General features: G+C 39.2%; 1 protein-coding gene across 1 annotated transcript in view; it reads left to right on the forward strand. All coding sequences in view use genetic code 11, as the record gives it.

The window, feature by feature from the left end:
* Window positions 1–20,842, forward strand: part of EGR_03110 (Calcium-dependent secretion activator) — a gene marked incomplete at both ends in the record, with an annotated part of 33,726 nt that extends 12,884 nt beyond the window's left edge. The window contains 18 exons of the mRNA XM_024492359.1: window positions 1,099–1,220; window positions 3,001–3,115; window positions 5,739–5,942; window positions 7,114–7,222; window positions 8,060–8,302; window positions 11,529–11,853; window positions 13,494–13,662; window positions 15,849–15,972; window positions 16,182–16,211; window positions 16,573–16,658; window positions 17,261–17,417; window positions 18,129–18,609; window positions 18,943–19,096; window positions 19,301–19,459; window positions 19,548–19,655; window positions 19,930–20,034; window positions 20,174–20,260; window positions 20,705–20,842. Coding sequence (XP_024353285.1) covers window positions 1,099–1,220; window positions 3,001–3,115; window positions 5,739–5,942; window positions 7,114–7,222; window positions 8,060–8,302; window positions 11,529–11,853; window positions 13,494–13,662; window positions 15,849–15,972; window positions 16,182–16,211; window positions 16,573–16,658; window positions 17,261–17,417; window positions 18,129–18,609; window positions 18,943–19,096; window positions 19,301–19,459; window positions 19,548–19,655; window positions 19,930–20,034; window positions 20,174–20,260; window positions 20,705–20,842 — 2,916 coding nt within the window. The remainder of the gene's footprint in view (window positions 1–1,098; window positions 1,221–3,000; window positions 3,116–5,738; window positions 5,943–7,113; window positions 7,223–8,059; window positions 8,303–11,528; window positions 11,854–13,493; window positions 13,663–15,848; window positions 15,973–16,181; window positions 16,212–16,572; window positions 16,659–17,260; window positions 17,418–18,128; window positions 18,610–18,942; window positions 19,097–19,300; window positions 19,460–19,547; window positions 19,656–19,929; window positions 20,035–20,173; window positions 20,261–20,704) is intronic.
* Window positions 20,843–21,483: the final 641 nt, after the last annotated feature.

Genomic DNA, 21,483 nt, shown 5'->3' on the forward strand with positions numbered 1-21,483 from the left:
CTATGAATTTGAGAAATTACAGCAACTCTCACTCCAAGAAAACCTCATTCGTTTGTACTGCTGTGCTAAACTCAGTCAACCCGTATGCACCATGATTTACTGTAACCACTCATCTTGGACTGCGAATAAGCACGTATGAGATAGTTGCAAAGCCAGACACAAACGAAGCATCATTGCGACACATGCATGCAACTTTACTCCATTTCTTTTGTTGTTTTGAGCAAGAGTGCTTTTGCTCGTTAGGATATGGCCTCATCGGTACGAACATAGGTTTTACGCATACCTGACTTGCTAGAACCTTCCTGGTATTTGACGTACTCTTTCCTAAGTATCTTAATTTAGAGCTTTGAGTATCCGCTACCATGCTCTAACCGCAACCTCATCACATCCAATTATTTGTTGCGGCCTACTTTTTTTGCGGCATCATTTCCAATTAAGTCACTGGAGAATTTTGTGTCCCTTAAGCAGAAAGTTGTTATCTTTTAATTAAAAATTCGTTTAATAAGGTTACTATAAGCAGGGCTGTAGCAATCTCTCAGCTAGGGTTTGCCTTTCAAAAGTATTGGTTTGCACATTTGATAATTCCTACACAGTAGTACCAAGTCCTCAGCCAAGCTGTCAAATTGAAGCGGTAAACTACTGAGAAGAAATTATGAATGCTTTATATCTAAATGGGGCGGTTGTTGTGCTGATGGCCAAGTCCCAAATAAGTACTAGCACTGAGGTCCTTTATCGAGTGTTTTAAATCCTTTACAGTACTCTAAATTTTGTTTAAGCAGATCAAATTCGCCAGCTATTAAATTATAATTGGTGTTGATAGCCCAACCGGGAGCCATTAAAGTGGAATAAACAAAGTGTCTAAACGAAATTTTTGAAACAAACTCATCAAACATAAAGTCAATTTTATTTAAGCAGAATAAGAACACAAGTCCGCCAGTGAAATTCTAGAATGGGTTCGGTTTTTTTATTTTTAAGGATTATATGGACATCTGTAGTTATCATGATGGATAGACTCAAAGAGCCTGCTTTATGAAGCTAATTTGCTATTGTAAAAGATACGACTGCACCATTCCGTTAAGACACTTTTTTCCACCTTAGGTTGTCGTGGTACAAGTAAAGAACTTAAAGCATTTACCACCAACAAAGATGGTCTATTGCACAATGGAGGTTGAGGGAGGTGATCGCTTACAGACGGATCTGGCCGAGGCTGGCAAAGCTCAGTGAGTTTTCACATCACTTCTTTTTGGTGAAAGAAGTTGCCATTATTTACGTGTAGGTGTCCTTCTTCACGATGAACTTTTGTATGAAATACGATCGCAAATAGTCCTAGAAATGATGTATCGTCTGTCACTTCTATTGCACTTTAAACTGCTTCCTTTCAAATCAGGAAAGGTCTCAAGCATCTCTACGAATTGCGATAGAAGTACTAAAAATCTTGCCAAAAAATAGTACTTTGTCTACCTTTTCAAACTACTTCACTATAGATTTATCAGTAGCGCGCAAAAAAGAAGATAAAAAGTCTGAAAAAAATCACTAATGGGATCAATCTTCGCTCTAGCTTATGAGCCAATCATTGGGCCTGTGTATCATTGCGAAAGGGTTAGAAAATTTCTTTAAGCTGATAACTTTCTGTTAGAGTTACTTTAAGGTCTTGAAGAGACCTGCTTCCGATATAATTACTACTGCGATCTTCTTTTTTCGTTGCCCGATCTCTTAAAGCCCGCGGATGAGCATTAAAAAAGGATCCAACGGAATATGGGATAACTGAAACCCTTGCGTCATCATTGTCACAGATCGTCCGAGAATGGGTGGAAAATTTGTAAAGAAATCCGAAAATAACTATGAGATAAATAATTTTGGGCACGCTAATAAGTGGGTTTTGGCATTTTAGAACAGATGTATAGTTTAAGCTACTCAATTGCATAAAACTCTCCTGGTTCTGTTTTAGCTAATTATACTGACCGGACATAGCTTTTAGCCTACCACTTTGTTTAAGTAAAAAATTCTGTTCAAACGTTTATCTTCATTACGCTTGAAGCAGAAGCGCTCACTGTGCTCACGGCACCATCAACTACATCATTGATTAAATGCTACGGAAAACTTTGTGATTTTAAAATCGTTCTCCCTTCTTCAGTCAACTTCAACGGTGAAAATTTGATTCGAATACGGAGTCAAATTCCCCTATTCAATGTAGCTTACAGAGTGAAGAACGGATTTTGCCTACGATATTTTTCTTTTTGACTATCGGTAAAGGGAGAAGACAATTGAAGCGGCACTGTGGCTTATGCATCTACACTACACGCGATGGAGTCATTTGTTAGGTAATGATGCATCACATAGATGATGGCAGCGCCTTTCCTCGCTTCTGCCAGTCAAAAACAAATATTTTTGGATAAAAATAACAATTTTACATACATCCACTGTTTCTGCATTTTTAAATAGAGGGAAAGAGACCGAGCAATCCAGGTGGACCTTATTTATAACTAAACTGAGAAGTTCTTATGTGAACACTTCCTTTCTCACGGACGACAGGGCAAAGGCAAAGTGACAGCGGGATAGTGTCCTAACAGCCTCCCCTCTTGTTGTCCTGCCTTGGGCTTTTTAGTTAGAATTGTCGGAGCATTTAGTGGCTTTCATTCTGTCTTTATACCATATGCTTTTCACTAACTTTATTTTGAATTAGAGGAACAGAAATAATTTGTCAACAATAAATGGTGTGTAGGTTAAAAACTTTTTTTGGCTGGGCTCTGCATTTATGGGCTGTAAAGGTATGAGAATGCATTGGATATGCAAAATACTACAGAACTAATCACTTTAACTAATTCCATTAAACAATTTTTTGTAACGGCGATAATTTAGTTGATCTTTCTGGAAATAAAATTTGGTATATGTCAACGAAAACAAATGTGCCTCAATTCATTTTTAACAACTTTCTGATTCTAACACACGACCTGAACTAATGATACTTATTTTTGTGAAAATTTTTCAATGTTTTAACAGTTGGGGAACTCAAGGAGACTTCACCACCTCACATCCACTGCCACAAGTGAAGGTAAAACTCTACGCGGAAGCCTCTGGACTGCTCAGCTTGGAATCCGGAAAGGAACTGGGTCGAGTAAGTCTAGATCCTCCTTCCTTTCTCCTAACTACGGAAAGGATCTTGTAGACGTATGTGTTTCATATTAGTGGAATTTAAATGTCAACAACTTGTAGGAGAAGTTCATTACATGAAAATTACAGTGCTCATCAAAATAACTGCAAAGTTTCAGAAAAAAATTATTGCATACAAAGGGAACAATCATTCTGATTAATTACCAGCAGCAAAACCTAGAAATTTTAGAACCATCATATTCTCCTCTACTAGAATTAGGCGACAGAAATGCATAGACCACCACTTTCCTTAGGGCGTTAAAGCAATGCTCATGCTTTCACTTGGAAAAGTACTGGAAGGTGTAAAACCAATACACCTCCTCCTGTGCTTTAATGCAGTTTTAATGTATTGACTTGCTTGATCTTGCATTTCCTCTATTTTTTACTAAAAGCAGTTGAAAATAGGCCTTCCAGGGGCGCAATTTTTCCTTAGTCTCAATCGGTATGGCATAGGTATTCACAGTTGGTTCTTGGAAAGATGGAGTGAGTTAGCCACGCGAGTTCTCGTTTTTATATTATCCCGACTATGTAGTACCTTCCATCGCAGTTTCCTTTTTATGCAACTAACACATCGAGGAAGCTATAATAAAACGCCCTTGTTATTTACTTTTGTTGTTTAGACTTAAAAATTCGTGTTTAGCGCGACAACAAAATCAAGAGCTCCGTGGGTTGCTAGTTATGACTGTCGTGACAGGTAGAATGAGATACGGACCATGCATAAGGCAAATCATGTTTCGTTGGGACAAACACAAATCCGTCCCACTGACTAATGCAGTGTTCCGCTGTTCCTGAAGAAAAAGTACGAAAAGAATCTGGATAAAATACCCGCAGCGTGAAGAACAAACTGCCTCTGCTTGAGTGTTTAGTTAGGTTAGACGTCGAAGAGAACCTTGTGTATCGAAAAAAACATAAGAGTTGATTGAATAATATTGGTAATTTAAAGAGGAGATGCTATCCAAAATGCGCTTGAGTTTACTGTGAGTACCAACCTTTTGTAAAGGAAGTACCGAAATGTATATTCATACAAACATTCGGGAGGTAGTAGCACAGGTTTATTCCAGTCATTTAATATTTAATTCTTCAGTCTTTGAAATGTCTTACTTTTTCAGTTGTTTTATTTATAGTACGTTCATTTGGTTCAGTTAAGACATGAAATTCTCGATAACGGTCTATAAATATTAAAGCAGTAATGCTTGACAGGAGCTTCGACAATTTGAAACCGATTAGTTGCTTTAAACAATCTGAAAAAAAAACAGGTTGTAAAGGAATGCTGAAAATTTTGAATACGAAGATTCTACTTTGAGCCATATAATAGATTGTGCTTTACTTAGCCTTATCGGAGTCTTTGTAAGATACTAACTTGAAATGGCATTCTTGTGCCTAGAACTAGCCCGCCTTGTCATTACCATGTTTGCATACAACCTCGTAGTTGATAGGTCTAATGAAAGAAGTAATTGGGTGTGATTTTGCAAAACTTTTAAGTGTTTTTTTTGTAAGTGAGGGAGGGTCAATATTTGGGATATGTTCGTTTGGCCTAATAAAAAAGATCGTCTAACTTTGTGACCGGATAAATTGACCTTACGGGTACGTTTGCCTTTTGTGGCAAAGCACTTATGCATCAATCTTATGCAAGTCAAAAGTACTATTACGACACTGATCTCACTTCACTGGTTTATAAAGCAAATTCTTCCACACACTTTGCACTTGTCATTTTAAAGCGATGGATCAAGCAGGTTGTTGCGAACTGCACCTCCCGAAATTGAAGAATTTCGCCTTCACTTGCCCTAAACAGCATCCTGACTTTAGGCAAACAATTAAAAATTTATTCATAAATGGAAGGCTTTAATTTCTTTTTTCGACAGTCATTTTAAGGACAAATTTACCCCAAGTAGATTATAAAAACGTATGGTGTAATTTACCAAGTACTCACAACTGTTAGCCTTTGAATTTACGCGCAAAGTGGCATGCCTTTTGTGGTGCGAAATAAAACTGCCACCAGTGGCATTACCAAGCGCATTTTAAATTATTAAATGAACCTTTTCTGTGGTCCTGAGTTTGCCGCACCTTGAGTCTATTCTAGATCACCAAAGTAACCCCGCCTAATGACAGCAACAGCAACCTGGTCGAGCTGTCAAAACGACGTTTTCTGGTAGAGCAATTAAGCATGCATTACTAAAGGTGGAAGGCAAGAATGCCTTAAAATAAACAAACCTAAAACTCTAATGAAGCAGAACGAAGCAATATTGAATTGTTTTCTCTTACTTATTTTCGTGATATCTTTTAAGTCTTGATAATGCCAGCAGCCTATACAATGTGAACAAAAACTTTCATTTACGATGTGGTAATTTGTGAATCACACCCGGTATACTATCGTTCATTCATCGGTCTCTGTTTTTCATCTATTCTTTACTATTACTTTAAAATGACAAGAATACAAAAATGAACAAATTTGTAGTGATTAATCTAGGAGAAGTGTGGGTTTCGTGGAATAACAACAAGTAGTTCTCCAGCAAACGCCTAATTTTTTCCTCTCGATACTCGTTGGGCACAGAATTTGGGTGCACCTGTCACCTCTTTTTTTACGCAAGGTTGTTCTCAATCCCACATGCAAGGGGAGTCGAGCCCCAGAATGGTATAAAATGCAAACATCTCGAAACTGCTCGGATGATCTGCGAATCCAACTCACCATTCGGATGGATAAGCCCAACAACCTCAAGTACTGCGGCTACTGCTACGCAATTGGACGCAACGCTTTCAAGAAGTGGCGGAAGCGCTACATATGTCTCATTCAGGTAAGTACTTTTCGCTGCATTCTGAACACTTTTCTAATCCCTAGAAAAAAATTTCTTTCTAATTAGACCAATCTCTTTCGCAGGAAAAAAAGCATTATTTATTCATGTAAAACCCAGAAAATAAACGCGACAATGTTGTAAGAATCGGGAGATAAGCTTAAGATTGCCATTAGCTTGTCAAAAGAGCTTGAATATCCCTTATCTACTTACGCATTTTCCATTCTGAAAAGGTAAATCCCATTGAAAGAGGTGTATTTTTAAAACTCTATTGTTATTTTCATAAATGTTAAATTTAATGTTGCCGCATTAAGTGATGTGTTATTCATGGACTTTATGACGTCTTAGAAATTTAGCTAGTTGTTCGGTGAACGAGAATAGTGTGAAACTGGACTTAAATCACCTAAAAAACCTTGGTGAGGCGCTAAATCAAAATTGACTTGTCCCTTCAATGGGAATGCCATAAGCGCGTGCATAAGTGACGACCTTTTGTTGAGTTTTCGCTTCTTATTTTTGCAAGCACTTTCCCTTTCGTTCTCACTTGATCCTTTTGTAGTAGCGGTAGCAATCAAACAACAACGCGCAAGATTTCGGTCGTATTTTGGCAGAAATTAATATAGATGTTTATAAGTTAATTGCTTACAAATGCTTACGTGCTGTAAAACAATGCCATTTTTAAACAGCTTTGTTTTTTTCCATGCTAAAAATTGTGCTCATCTTAGCTCTAAAAGCAGTAATGCCGAGAGGGCTGGATCGAGAAGCAGGAAATAAACAGTATCAGGCCCAAGTTAATATGCTGCAAGTACTGAATAGAGCGGAACCGCTGAATATTAAAGTTAATTTATGTTAAGTGTGGCAACAATATTCCATTCCATTTGTATTGTTTTTGTATTGCTGAGGTTGTTTCTTGGTCCATTCTAAGTATGAAGACCCCATAATGAGTCACCTAAAAAAAATTTCTCTTTATTTATGTGGAGCTGTCATCATTTACTGAATCGGTACAAATGAGTTGGTAACAAACAATCCAAATGTCTCCCACAAGTTGTCGAATGTTTGTATTAGGTTTAATTTAGTGGTCGTTTAAAAGACAGATAGCTCCATACGAAAAGAGTCACTTACATTACACCTTTACGCCACCCATTACTTCCAAGCCATATTACTTACATTTTTATAGGTCTCGCAGTACACGTTCATCATGGCCTCTTATAAAGAACGCAAGTCCGAACCACTGGAAATCATGCCGCTTGATGGATATACCGTGGATTACTGTGAGCCCCAAGCAGGTAAATTCTTATCATTCGATGGAAATATTTTTGTTTTATTAAGTAGCTAGTCTTTTAGATATTTTCTTTATCACGCGTGCCCCCTTGAATTGTTAACATGGGGCCAAATATTTTAATGAGAGCTATTTACCACACCTTGGCAGATGTGATGCCCGTTTTGGGAGCATTTGACGAAAAACAAACTTTACATCATACCTCTTTATGGTATGGACGTGAGATAACTATGCCTGTGAATGAGGAGCAAAGGCAAATCCTTTTTACTCACTCAAACTACATCAAGATTTGAGGAAGGCTTCTTGAAATCACTTTAGTTTTTCAGATAGCTCCCGCAAAATACAAAGTTAGGATGCTGACAGTGTGTCTCAAGACGCTTTTGGGTGGCTGTTGCTAAAGTCATGAACACTATTAGTTTTCGGTGTCTTCTCTAGCTGCGAGAATCCATCTTGCATGAAATTGGTCCAACTAAGGAAATTAATATCATATCATGTTCGAGGCTGCTACTTATTATTAACCAGTGACGTAAAGGACGACCTTACTACCAGTCCTTGTGTCAACCTACGTAGATCCACATGAAAATGAAGCAAAAGAAGTACACTTTTTCAATATTTTCCACGGCAAGCGAGTTTTATTTGCTTAGGAGAAGGCGTGTATCACCAAGGCGCCAACTAATAAATCCTAATTAAAATTAGTTAACCGACTAATGCTGCAACCGCAATCTTCTTCAGCTGGATTAAGAGAAGCGATGACATAAAAACGGCGCAAAAAATGCTTGGAAATGCAAAATTGCAAAAAAATTTTAAATAAAGTCTTACGGTTCTTCTGTTTATCGGCATTCAGACTTGGTGCAGTTGGGCGGAGGGGCGTACTTCTTCAATCTGGTGAAGGAGGGCGACAGCATGTACTTCACGACGGAGGATGAGAACGAGCGGCAGCTATGGGTGCAGGCCATTTACCGGGCCACCGGGCAAACGCACAAACCTATCCCACCACCCACGCACTCTGCCGCTCCTTCAGCGGACACCGCTGCCTCCTCCACTACTACCACTGCCGCTGCAGTCTCTACCAAGGGTGCCAAGGGTGGTGCGTGCCTTTATTCGCACAGTTTGCCCCTTTCCACTCATGGCAGCCGATCACGTCTTGGGGCTTTAAATGACTCCACTTTTGTATTGATTCGTATTCTTTATGGTCGTAAGGACTACTTATAAATAAATCCTCTTGAAACGTGGTGCAATTACAAGTAACATATTAGAGCTAACCTACCCACAAATCTACGATTCACTGTCTACTTGCATGTTCTTTTTCAATAGTAATTAAAATTCCTTTAGGGAGAAGCTGGCCTAGACTAATGCTTTGGACGTCAGGTATCAATGTAATTTTCTTCATTTACAGATCAATCATTTCTTGGTTAATCAACTGAATCTAAAGTATACTTTAAAGTCTGTTATCATAGTGATTTCGCCTTGAATGTAGAGGTCGAGAATAGTGAGAGACAGCTGGCAAGGTAACGCCGATGGCTTTCCCAATTCTGATGGGTAAGAAGGACGTCAATGGATTTCAGTGGGCTGCCATTTTCATTGGCCCAAATTCACTAGATTCGTGTTACTTTCAAGAGGCTCCGACGGTTATGTTCATCGAAGAAGGTTCTTTAAAATATGCACCCTTGATTGACTCCTTATTAAGCAGATTTCATTTAGTTTAATGCTTCCTTTGCGTATTAGCACCAACGGACGTTGATAAGTGTTTTCGTTTTCATGGAAATCATGCTCCTCTGATTTGGCGGTTGTAAGTATCCCAGACTCACTTCTGCCATCAACATCTCATGAATGAGTGTATTTGGCTTAAAGTGATTGCGCTATATAGGGCGTGTGGGTTTTGATTTTCTACAGTACATTTTTCAAATCTAAATTCTTAGGAATTTCACATTTTTCCTACTTTGCTGTGTCTGTATGATTGAAGACGATTTAATGCGGGGAATAATCTGCGTAAGGAGTTCCTGTCGATTTAAATGAACGCAGCCTTAAATCTTAGAAAACTTTCAAAAAGCTCGACTTCCTTCTAACATTCATGCAATTTTTTAGAAATATAGAGTTTACTGGTTCAAGGAGTTTGGTTTACACACATAGCGGACTCCTAGAAGCCTACAGAGGATCGCACCAGCCAAAGTGAATCCAACTTTTATGTTCCCTGCACAAATCCTAATTATTAATTCAGTCAATCACTTCAGGTCGCTTCTACTTTGAGTCCTGTGATAGTGTAAATTATTTATTTTCCACTACCCTACCCCCCAGGAAGGTACTAGAGGTTGAGCAACAATTTTCGGTAGTTTTGACTTAATTGCCTGCCTTTCGGTAGGTTCCGCTTCCCACCACTCTGTTTAATTAATCCGGTGGTTGAAATATTTTGAAAAATTTGTATTTTACTTTTTTCGTTTCTGGAAAGTGGCCTAATTAGCATCTTTCACCGGTTTTAGTCTTTTGCCTTGCTAATCGTCTCCTCTTTTGTCACTTGGGTTTGACGCTTGGTGGAGTCAAATGGGGTCAGGAAAGGCGATTTTATGCGTCGCTGAATTGGAATTTCAAAGACTGCTGACGTCTGCATTAAACCAGTCCCTCTAAATGTATTTTTCGGCGATGCGGTTAACTCCATTTAATTGCTTTGCATACGAATAATTGTTTGCCCTTCTCTTATCCATAATTTGTGACACACCATTATGGATGCTGCTCCTCTCTTACATTACAACTTTTCCAGGACGCTAAACTAATGAGATATTAATTTTACGCCGAAGAAAAGGTGGTCAAAGCATTATTTAATTGTGCCGTGTTTACCGACCATAAAAAGTGCTTCCTCAGTTGGCGTTTTAATTTTTTTTGCCCCAAAGGAATAACAGAAACACCTAGATTTATGTGAGGTTAGAATGTGACAGCAAACCCACTGAATGGATTTGCTGGCCTAATGAATCCCTATTTTTTTAGCTATAGTAACCCCGATTCTTTCTGTGTTAAAAGCTGTTTTAATGATATATCGAGCTCTTAATTTAAGTAGCATTGGAAAGCCAGCACCACAACCCCACATAGACAGTTTAAAGATATTTGAACCTCATTTTCTAAATTTTGCAGCATTATTTTTTAATTTAAGCCGAAAACTAGACATATTTAGCCCAAAGTTTAATGTATGGCGTGTTTTTAAGTGTTTTGAAGTAGTGTTTTGCATGGTCGAAACTGCTTACGAAATAAGAAATCGTATCTTCAAATGAAACGCCTAAAGCTAGTTCGATGTTTTAACATGCTACTTATACGAATCATAATATGAAGAAGTAAGATTATTATAAACTCATCAGATTCGTGTGGATCTCTAAAACCTCCGAATAACGTTTGAAATTTTTAAAGAGCGCTATACTGCATTTTGGCAGACTAAATTCGGGTAGGTTTAATTTACATGTAGCTGATATTATCATATTGCAGTTCCTTAATGTGACCGCATTACGTTCGCAAGTGTTCTTCAACTGCACGCCCGTTCACGAAATTGGTTGTATTGGAAGCGCTTGAGACTAGTCGGAATTTGGGATATTGCTGTGGCGGTAATGTTTGCAAGTGTCAAGCTTGTTCCATTGCTCTTTGCCCACGCATTTGTCGTGGGGCCGTCTACATGCAGATAATCGAAAAGGCAGACAACAAAGCGCAGCTTCCTGTCAAAGGGGAGGGGGTATTTAAACACGCGGTTAATCACTAATTCGGACAACTTCAAGCACAATACAAATTAGTGGCGGGATGTTTAGCCACCTCGCGGAATAGCACTTTCCATAGGTGGCTGACTACGCTCCGGTCACTGATAATTCCGTCCACAGTAGTTCGTTTACAGGCATTTTGAAAAATTGCTGACGTTTTTTGACCAATTCAGAGGGGTTGTATAATGCAGCAATTTTGAAGGAACACTAAATTTTTTGGTATATTTTTTAGTGGTAACCTGGATGCATTCTATCATGGTGACTATCAAAGGAGTGGAGGTCTGTTAATTCACTACCAACGATAATCAAGTGTATCAAGCTGTCCCAAAGTGCACCAGCAGCAATGATAAGCCTTTCGATACTTGAGATCTCCAAGTGCCAGTTAAGGCCTTAAATAATGGCATAAAGGCAGCGGAGGTCAAAAAGTGCAAAAAAAAACAGCTGAAATCCCTTAGTATTTGTTCTTTTCTTTCATAAAGTCAAATTTTTCGGTTAAACACGAATTCTCTTTAGAAGATGCCTAAATATCCTGATATAAATAGTGCCATTTGACTTGAAAATAAGGTTTATTTGCCTCACTAGTGGTGGACCGAGCACGAAAACACGGGATGGAGAAGTTTGTGAGCATGGAGCCGTGGCGCAGGTCGCACGCGGAGCTCTTCCCCCTGCTGCAGTCTAGATGTCTGGAGTTCCGTATGCAGGATCAATTCGTTTCCCTTGGATGGTTCTCGCCCTCGCAGATGTTCGTACTTGACGAGTACTGCGCCCGCTACGGGGTGCGTGGGTGTCACCGACACCTCTGTTACCTGGCGGACCTCCTTGATCGAGCCGAGCACGGCGTCATGATTGATCCCGCGTTGGTTTACTACTCCTACGCTTTCTGCTCTAGACACATCCTCGGCAATACGTACGTCGATTCCCTTCCCTACTACTCTTCATGTTTGAAAGCATTAACGTTTTAGCGTAAAAAACTAGCGAAGCAATCCTTGGCCAAGTGTCAGCAATTTAAAGCCGGACCTACATTTGCTCGTCGGAACTCATTTCGTTGTCTTAAATTCAGCATGTTTTCCCCTTGGTTGTCTTACTGCTTTAAGCTACGAACTATGAAATCAACTTGACAGAAGTCAGTATGTGCATTTAATTCAACATATGCGGTTCTTTTTTACTCGTCTCTACCTGCGATAACGCCTGTCCATAAACTCCACAGCACTGGTTTTAGAAATAATTAGTCAAAAACCCAAACTCTCAAAAATATGGTATAAAGACGTAGAAAATCTTCTTTTTTTCAAACATGGAACCCCTTTTGTTTTGGAGATTTTATTGTGTTGCTCATAATGCGACCCCGTCTTTCTTTGGAGTACGCTTCTTCTAGTTTGATAAAGCGATTCTCACTTTGTTAATTTATTTAAAACTGGACTTAAGACTAAGAACAGTTTTTCCTCAGGTCGTACAATTAGTTTCGCCTTGTTTGAATAAGAGATTTAAATTAATCTTAAGCTTTGTGTTTGTCTAACTCTAGACCTAAACAGGTTTAAATTCTCTTATAAGAATCTATTTCGGGGACTCATAGCCGAAGCACGCTTTGGCTACCGTCCATTCACATGATCTTTCATCAATCTGATCAGTAGAATTTGCAAATAGTGCGCCACTTCCACTGTTTTCAGCATCAAATTTACAGCATCTATGTGGATAAAAATTGTTGCAAATATAGTACTGCTGAACTTCGAATACAACTTACACGAGCACAATTTTTTAATTAGCTTGGGAAAAATCTCATTTTGTCTCCTTGAAAATTATTCTTTGTCATCCGCTACTACCCACTTCCACTATTTCAATTCCGTCATCTTTTATTACAGCACTTTAATGAAGATCAAATTCCTTTTACCACTGTGGCAGTATAACGCCAGAACTAGTTGTCACTTCAGCTTGCCTCACTATCTCATGCTACATGGAAAATTTCTCGGAGTGTACCCATTTCCTAAAACATGATTAAGGGCGCCTTAGACGAATACCTTCTTCTTCTGTCCTGGCCAAAATCCCCCTACCTCAGGTTCTTTTGAAGTCCATGGAAGTATGAAAACATTACTATTTGCTGCTGCTCACTTCTCAAGGGACTCCAAATCTAACCAAATTATACTGTCCGGTCCCTACCTATTTCTTTTTTCGCTTATTATGTTTGATCTTTTCTAGAGTAATGTAACCAGTCTCTATTTAACAAGGTATCATCCAATGTGTGTTTGCACCCAGGTTGATGCTAATGTAAACCTTTTATCTTCTTGGGTCGCTCAAATGCATGGGCCCAGTACAATTCGTAATTATCTCTTTGTGGGTTTTATCACAACGATCTGAGATTTTTATCAAAGATAAATGGGTGAACTTTGGCAGAAGTGCATTGGAGCAGATTTATGGAGAATATTTTAGGAGTGCATGAAGTATACTTTACTAAGTGTGTTCAAATTCAAACCTTCGACGGCAGAGGCTTAATGAGTGGATGTAGGGAGAAAAGCAGATAAAATAGGCTATTCACCCCTTTTTTCTTCCTGACAGACAAGACAGCGCAGTGAGGACAGTGCTTGTTGAGGAACGGGAGATGTTCTTCGACATCCGCGCACGTCTCTCCGCCCTGTTAGAGAAGCAAATCACCGAATTCCGCTACTACTTTCCCTTCGGACGTCCGGAAGGTGCACTTAAACAGACCCTAGGTCTTCTTGAGAGAGTAAGAGTAAATTGAAACTGACTTTTTTATAGTTGCACATTATTTGGAGTTTTTTTCTGCAGCCACCCACTAGTTAAACTAAAGCAGGGCAATCAGTTAAAACTATTAAAGCAACTCCATGGATTTTCCCTAGTTTGTGCATATTTATTTAATGAATGGATAAATGGATACTTTATTTCATAGTTCATATACCGGCCTACAATTATATACAGACTTAAGACCTGGGAAAGGCGAGTCTTGCCATTTTATGCTCCCCCTCTCTGATACGCCTTTTCTGACCGGAAATAAACGGGTACTGAGTGTTCATCGGCACACCAAGCAACCACTTCTTTGAGGTGATCAACCGTTTTCCTTAAGTTAAAATCCACTTATTTTAAGCAACTAATGTATGATTGCACAAGTGTCGCCTTTTGGACCACTCCTTTTCGCTCTTCATGCAAAAGGGCTATTAGAAGTCAAATGTTAACATCCCTGCATCTTCTCTCCCTTTTAAGCCTCTTTCCTTAACTTTTGAAGTGGAAAAATAATTCCACCCATTCTTCAAAACCTAGAAATCAAAGAATATTTGCAATTTTCGGGCAGTGTCATTCAACGGGAAACTTGCACTATCACCTTTGTTGAAAAGGTCGTATTACAGGTAGTACAATTACATGGTCTTTCATGCTAAAGGCTAATGAAAATACACAAGGATATAATCCGACTATCAGATCTTACATTTGTGAATCGGAGTTAATTTTGGAGCTATTTAAATTATTTACCAATAATACCATTTATTTTGCTTTAATTCACCGTCTTAACAATTCGCGGCAGTCTGAATGTCGAGGGTTGGGCAGTAAAGAGGCTGAATCATCGACTAAGAACGGAGTGACAGGTAGCTAATTGCAATGGACAGTTGGACAAAGCGATGCAGCATTTTGAGTGCTTATCTGACTGCCCCATTGGGTAGATCTGAGACCTCAGTTCAAGAAACTGTCATCTCTTAAGTGCTGCAAATATTAGCCTTCTAGAATTCAAAAATTCGAATTTTCGTGGAAAATATGGCAAGTCATGGTTATTTGTTTTGAGATGAGACTAATGTGGTTAAAAAGTGGTAGACTTTTTAAAATTATCTTGTTTTAGCCTATTAAATATTCGAAGAACTGGGGAGAATTTCATCAGCGCCTTTTTGGTGCATATTTTAAGCGGGATAGTGAGGCGGGATTAACTAAATGGGGAGATTAGTTAAGCTCAATGTGGATTATGTGCGACTCGAGCCTGTCTCTTTTACAGGTACCCATTTCAGTAAGCTCTCGGTCATTTAGGGCTAATAGCAGGATCAAAAGTGCTCCTTTGTAATTAAGCAAGACTGTTGTGATCTACAAATTTAGCCAAGTAATTTACATCAGAAACTGCTCACGAGTGCGCTTTAAATCTGAAGTTTGGCCAATCTTATAGTAATACCACTTTCCATTTTTGCTGCTAATACTCACTACCATTTTGGTATTTTTTGAAAGCTTTGGTAGGCATTTATTGAGAGTGTTTAGGCAGGCGGTAATTGCGGGCCTCATATGGCAAAGGAAATTGTTTTCCAACATGCATGATGGGCCAGTGTAAGATTTTACGGTAGAATAACTTTCGCCCCATGCACACTTGCAATTTCTACTTTTCAACAATAGACTTTCCTTTTTTAATTAGCCACCCTTTTTTCAAACATTCTCCTACTTGAAAAATATGCCGAAAATTTTTTTTGAGCTATAGCTGATTCCCATTTCCATAAATTTAATTTACACCTCCAACGTATACTCTCTGCCTGGTATTACAATAATATCCAGTATTCCTTTCCTGGGCTGAAAGATGTGATGGAAGTATTCCCTCATTCAAAATATCAATTCCTACGCATTTCCACTTCTTCTTCTCATTGTTATGTTAATTTTTTTACTAGTTGAGGTAATTCGTACACAAACGTTGTTGATACTTTATCTCGGAGACAAGTTTTACCTTTATTGTTATTCTGAATTTGTTCTCATATTTGAGCAGAATTTTTGAAATTAAAACTGTGCACAGGTTGGCGTGACACTATTCCATTGTAAGAAGCAACAAATGAAAAATCAAAACATTATCATGACGTGCAATGATTTTTCGTAATAGCTTTAGGGCCACTTTTACTTCGTAGTTAATTTTATGAGCTACTTTTGCCTTAAAAATAGGTCCTCATGAAGGATAACGGTGCTCCTGCATCAGTTGAAGAAGTCAGAGGCGTTATTCGAAATTGTCTTCAACAGGCCGCTCTCGTAAACTACTCGCGGGTGTCCGAATATGCATCCATTGAAAGTGAGCTCCCGATCATCTCTGTACCAGTTGCAGGTTGAGAGTTAAAGGGAACACTTTCCTCGCATGCAGGATTCAACTTTTGTATTGAATAAACTTCGCTTTAGATTTGAGAGTCACAATGCTCATCCATAAAAGGCAAATTTATTTTAAGTAATCGTACTAGTATAAATAAATTAATGGTTCCAAAAAATGGTCTCTTCACTTTTTAGGCGGTCAAGATACTGCAGGAGATCCACCCAGTAAGTTTCCATACTCCTGTATCACGTCTAGTTATGCCTTGAAAATGATCCCAAGACACTGCATATAAAATTTTTGTGCTGTTGTATCAAACCGTCAGGACTTTTTCTGCGATGGATTTAAGCTTACAATGAGCATATGAAATTAATCTGATCAACGTAGGTCCCGTCGTTGTAAACACTGGCATCTGGCTTAAATGTACTGAAATCTCCTATTTTACGCATTTGTTAATTCAAAGAGTTGGGTTGGCATTTGAATTCTTATAATTGCTAAGATTTGTTTCCAGCTTGTCTTATTCGTTGTAAATTGTCTTGTTGACATGACATTTTACTGCCTTGATGACTTGCTTGATGAATGATTTAGATTCAGCAAAATCAATCTCTGACCTCATCCACCTCGCTGAACTGTGCATTGAAGTTTTACGACAAAATGAGGAACATCATGCCGAGGTTTGTTTTTTCATCTAATTTCATACTATTTACCCTCTGTTTGGCGGTATTATCAATTGATTATATCGACAAAGTTAGGTTGCAATTGTAGAATAACAAAAATCCCTTTCTAGTATTTTTTTAAAAAATGTGATTATGAATATTGAAAGTGTTACCTTTTAGCTTCATTTTCCAATTAAATTAGAGTAATGGAATTGATGGGGGTTTTAATCACGGATAAGGCTATGAAAAGATATAAGCGCACATTTTCCGGTGAAAGATAATCTACTTTCGTATGTTTTATCTGAATGCATAGGTTTTACCCTTACTAGTACAATATTACTGATATGACCTCAAAGAATTGAAAGTTGAGACATCAGGAGAGTAAAGATTCAAATTTATATATGAAGGATTGATTTGAAAACTGCCTGAAATATTGACCGGTTGCTAGGATAGCAAGCTGTATAGGCAAATCCTGCAAAGCGCAGACTAGTCAAGCTGCTTTCATACATCCACTGGATGGTCTGAAAGCCTCACATATTTAAGTAGCATTGATTAAATGTTGTGCACGCTGGTACTTTTTACTCCGATGGACATCTCTATTAATTTCCCGGATCCTTCAGTCCTTCGCCTGGTTCAGCGATCTACTCACAGAGCACGCTGAGCTTTTCTGGTCTCTCTTTGCTGCCGACATGGTGATCGTGATGGAGAAAATTCCACCTGATTGTTGGGACGCCTTTCCTCTCTTCCAAGTGCTCAATGACTACCTCATAACAGAAGGTGGGATCTCTCTTCTATTTTAAGTTTTATAGGTTGTAAAATTTACACTTGGATCAACTATCTGCATCTAAAGTCGATTTCTTTTAAAACTTAACAATAATATGGACGATGTAACGCATGTATAGTGATTTTTAATCTACTGTTGAATTTTCTGTGCCTTGGATTCAAACCTGCATTTACTTTTTTATACGGAACTCTAAATGAAGAAAACGTAAAATGTCTGACAAAGTCAGTAGCATCGCAAGTTGTGGTGTTTGCTGAAATTTGGTTGCCTTTGAGTAACAAAGATGTGTTCTCATCCTACATTGTACAGAAAATGATCTGTACCGGCCATTGTATCAATGCCATCTCGGGCTAGAAAATTTTACGTTGCAGGGATGTATTCACAGTGGGGTTTTTTTACACATATCTTTGATTTCCTAGACTTTGCTGGGAACCATTTAACCAATAAAATATTTTTTGATCGCGCTACTTCCACAAACTATTAGCGTAGATACTTACTCTCTTTGGGATTGTGTCAATCACAACTAGGTAGCTGTCTAGCATTACAGCAAATTCATTCCACTGAAAGGCGAACAATTTGAATATAACTTTAATTACTACTTTCATATTACTTCATTTGTGGAGATAAACCTGCTTTACTAACCTCTAGTAGAGCTGGTTTCCAGATCCAAAACTAACATCTTTTCTACGGTATTTTGTATCCTTTAGAAAGCCTGAAAGAGGGGAAATTCCACCAACAGATCCGTGAGATGTTCGCCCCTATGGTGATCCGATATGTGGATCTCATGGAGGCCTCTATCATACAGTGCATTCGCGGCGTGCCTCTCGTTGAGGGCGGGGGTAATGGTATGCATACCATGATGAACGGTGCCGAACATTCCGGTGGCGGACTGGCCTCGGCGCTAGGCAGTGTGGGCAGTTCTATCGCTTCCGCGGCCGTCAACGCAGCCAACGCCGCCGCGGTGGGCAGCGGCAACCTCGTCTCAGCTGCGGTGAACGCCGCAAGTGGAGGTGGTGGTGGAGGTGTGGGTGCTGCAATTCCTGTCTCCTCTGAGGAGCTCATTTGGAAACTAGAAGCACTGCAAACCTTCATTCGGGAGCTCCACTGGACTGATACAGTTTTTGCAGAACATCTAGACAATCGGCTCAAAATGATGGCTGCTGACATGATTGATGCGGCTGCAAACAGGTGAGCAGACAGTTTTAAATCATTTCCAACGCAGTTAACCACAAATATAACCTGCTTTCAATTGTAATCAATGGCTTTTGAAACAAATCTTCCATCATTTACGTGTTAGCTGATCGGTTTATGGATTAAGCTTTGTCGAAAATTATTGTTACATCAAAAAATACCAGTCTTGAGTTAACTCATAAGTTCACTAATTGTATAACAATAGATATCTATTATTAAGCAAATATTAAGTCAATTTCTTATCAAGATGATGGTTTATCTAAAGTACTAGAAAACTCTGTTTGCATTCAATTCGGCTTTTGTGGATGGCGAAGCGTGTTTCCTTGATAGGAACTTGGAATGCTTCGACGCATGGCTCAAGCGATCGTCAAAAGGCGCTGATTTTATTTTGCCCAACGAGTGCTGCAATATGATCAACACGGTTGCCGCGCTCAAGGCAAATATTCTAAAGTTGTGCACTAAAGAAGTACAAGGTGAAGATATGGTAGGTTTTCTTACTCTATCTATCAAAAGAAAACGAGGATCCCTGACTGGTTTCGTAACTTAAACGTAGAAAATGGGTAGAATAAGGTATATCAAATTTCAGAATATGTAGGGATCACGCGTAAACAAATGCAAACGATTTGGTTGTCGGATTTTTCAAATTGGATGGCCCTATTCACCTGACTGTTCCATCTCTCTTATTTAGCATGAGTATCAAAACCAAACAGAGGCTAACTTGGAAAAAATTCAACGGCGCATGGCGTACATTTTGAACGAAAAACTCAGCCACGTTCTTGAGGGAACTCTCACCAAACTTGCTCGCTACGACTGCAATACGCTCCTCTCCTCGGTTCTCTCCCTAACGGTATGGAGAGAAATAGAACTTCGTGTTTATTGTTTTTTGTTGAAGTTAAGTTAAACTACGCTGCTTCTGTGGTGCACTTGCCTTGTAGAAGCCAACAGACGAGGTGGGAAAGGCCTATGTGGAATTCATGCGAGTGAATTTGGAACAATTACGACAAAAACTCTCAGACGAAGTCTACGTCCTCTCTGGAATGGAGGTTCGTTTACCCTCAATTAGGCCGAAATACTGCATGAACTGTAGTGAGACACATTTATGGTGATTCAAGGGTCCGACTTGATGGAATTATAAATTTGATGCGCCTCGGCACACGGGTACCATCAATGCATATCTTTTATGATGGTAATTTTAAAAGCAATAATGGAGAGTTTGTAAAATCCAATGCATGAGGATGAAACTTGGGATAAAATGTCAATTCCTGGACTAAATGTCATAAAGGGGTCGCCCGTAAGCCACTGCTTTCACCTTTTCAGGCGTGGTATATGTCCCAGACTCACATGATCAATGAGTGGTTGAATGAACGAAAGAATCATTCTCTCCACCCATACCAATTCACTTGCCTTTCCACGATCATGAAGGTACGCATGCAATCGGTTGTTTACAATTTCGACACTAATGAAGACGTTAAATTTTTTGCCAGTAATCTATTCTTTTTCTATTGGATGGGTGCTTAGTCTTTCATCGCTTAACAAGGCCTATTGTTTTGATTCTCCGCAGAAAATGCATTCCGACTTTGAACTCCAGGGGATTTCTCCAGACGCATTAGACACCATGATGTACAAAAATATCTCCCAAAGGCTGCAAGTGAGCCGACATTTTTAAAAACTGCTCATTGTTTGAATAATTTATGAAGCTTTGACCTAATGAGCATTTACCGCTCAGTCTAATTTGATGCGCTATTTTCATATCTTTACTTACAAAGCAACGCAAACAATACAGGGTGTAACTTTAATGACTTAGGAATTCAGCACCTTCTATTTGCAAAGCTAATATTCTTTGTTGGGAGTTGAACTTTAGGGATAGTTCCCAAAAAATAAACAGGTCTGAATGTGGTGTCGCCACCTATGATGCCACTTCATTTGTGAAACAACCTGCTACACGTTGTTCTTAAAACGCCAAAGACATCGGGACATCGGAAAAAAATTAAAGGTAGCAAATGCGACTCTCGTACAAGATTTTGGTTCTTTTTCATCAAGCGATGTTAATTAAGAATGTGGTTGTGGCAGTTGTAATTTTATATCGAACTAGGTTGAAGAAGCCACAATATCAGTGCAATCCAACTCCAATGCAAGTCCAACCCGATCCATTTTGGGCACCATAACCGGTGGTATAAGCGGCCTCTCCAGCAGTATTCCTAAGCCCAGTTTCCTCAGCCGAATCGGCTAAGCATTCTCTCTCCCCCCTCGTCCACACATCCCTCCTCTGGCCTACTAAACGTCCCCTTGGGGCCACCTTTTCATAGTAGATATGCAATATTCAGTGGATCTTTCTGCACCATTCACTCGGCTGTTGTGACCTTTCCTTCCTCTACTCCCAATGGTACTCCTCCTCACAAGAATACACAAACAGAAGCACATGCACACACATACCAGTGAAAGCACACCTCTCATACCTGTGCATCTTTGAATCCTCGCTCGTCCGTCTGCAGTAACGTGCCTATTTACCTGAGGATGCTGTATTTCCACGATGGACGCTCAGCAATGTTTATTTTTGTTACATTCGACGGGCCACAAAATTGAGGTGAAGGCGGATTCCACCTCCCTCTCTCGCGTGTTTCGACCACGCATGAACGCTTGCTTCTTCCCCTTACTGGTAACATAAAAGCTGCGTAATCATCAATAGGGGTTGTGTGTACTTGTGGATAGATGTTTACGTGTATTTTGATGCATGCGACACTTAATTCCCTTCTCCTTTTTTTAGAAGACACTTAATTTTCAACCGGAAATAAACGGCAAACACATAAATGCGTGCATCTGTCAATTCACTGGGTGAGCAACAAAAAAGCTCATGTGGCCCTCTGTATAACT

The sequence above is a fragment of the Echinococcus granulosus genome (genome assembly GCF_000524195.1).
Source record: "Echinococcus granulosus chromosome Unknown EG_S00015, whole genome shotgun sequence".
Lineage (NCBI taxonomy): Eukaryota > Metazoa > Platyhelminthes > Cestoda > Cyclophyllidea > Taeniidae > Echinococcus > Echinococcus granulosus.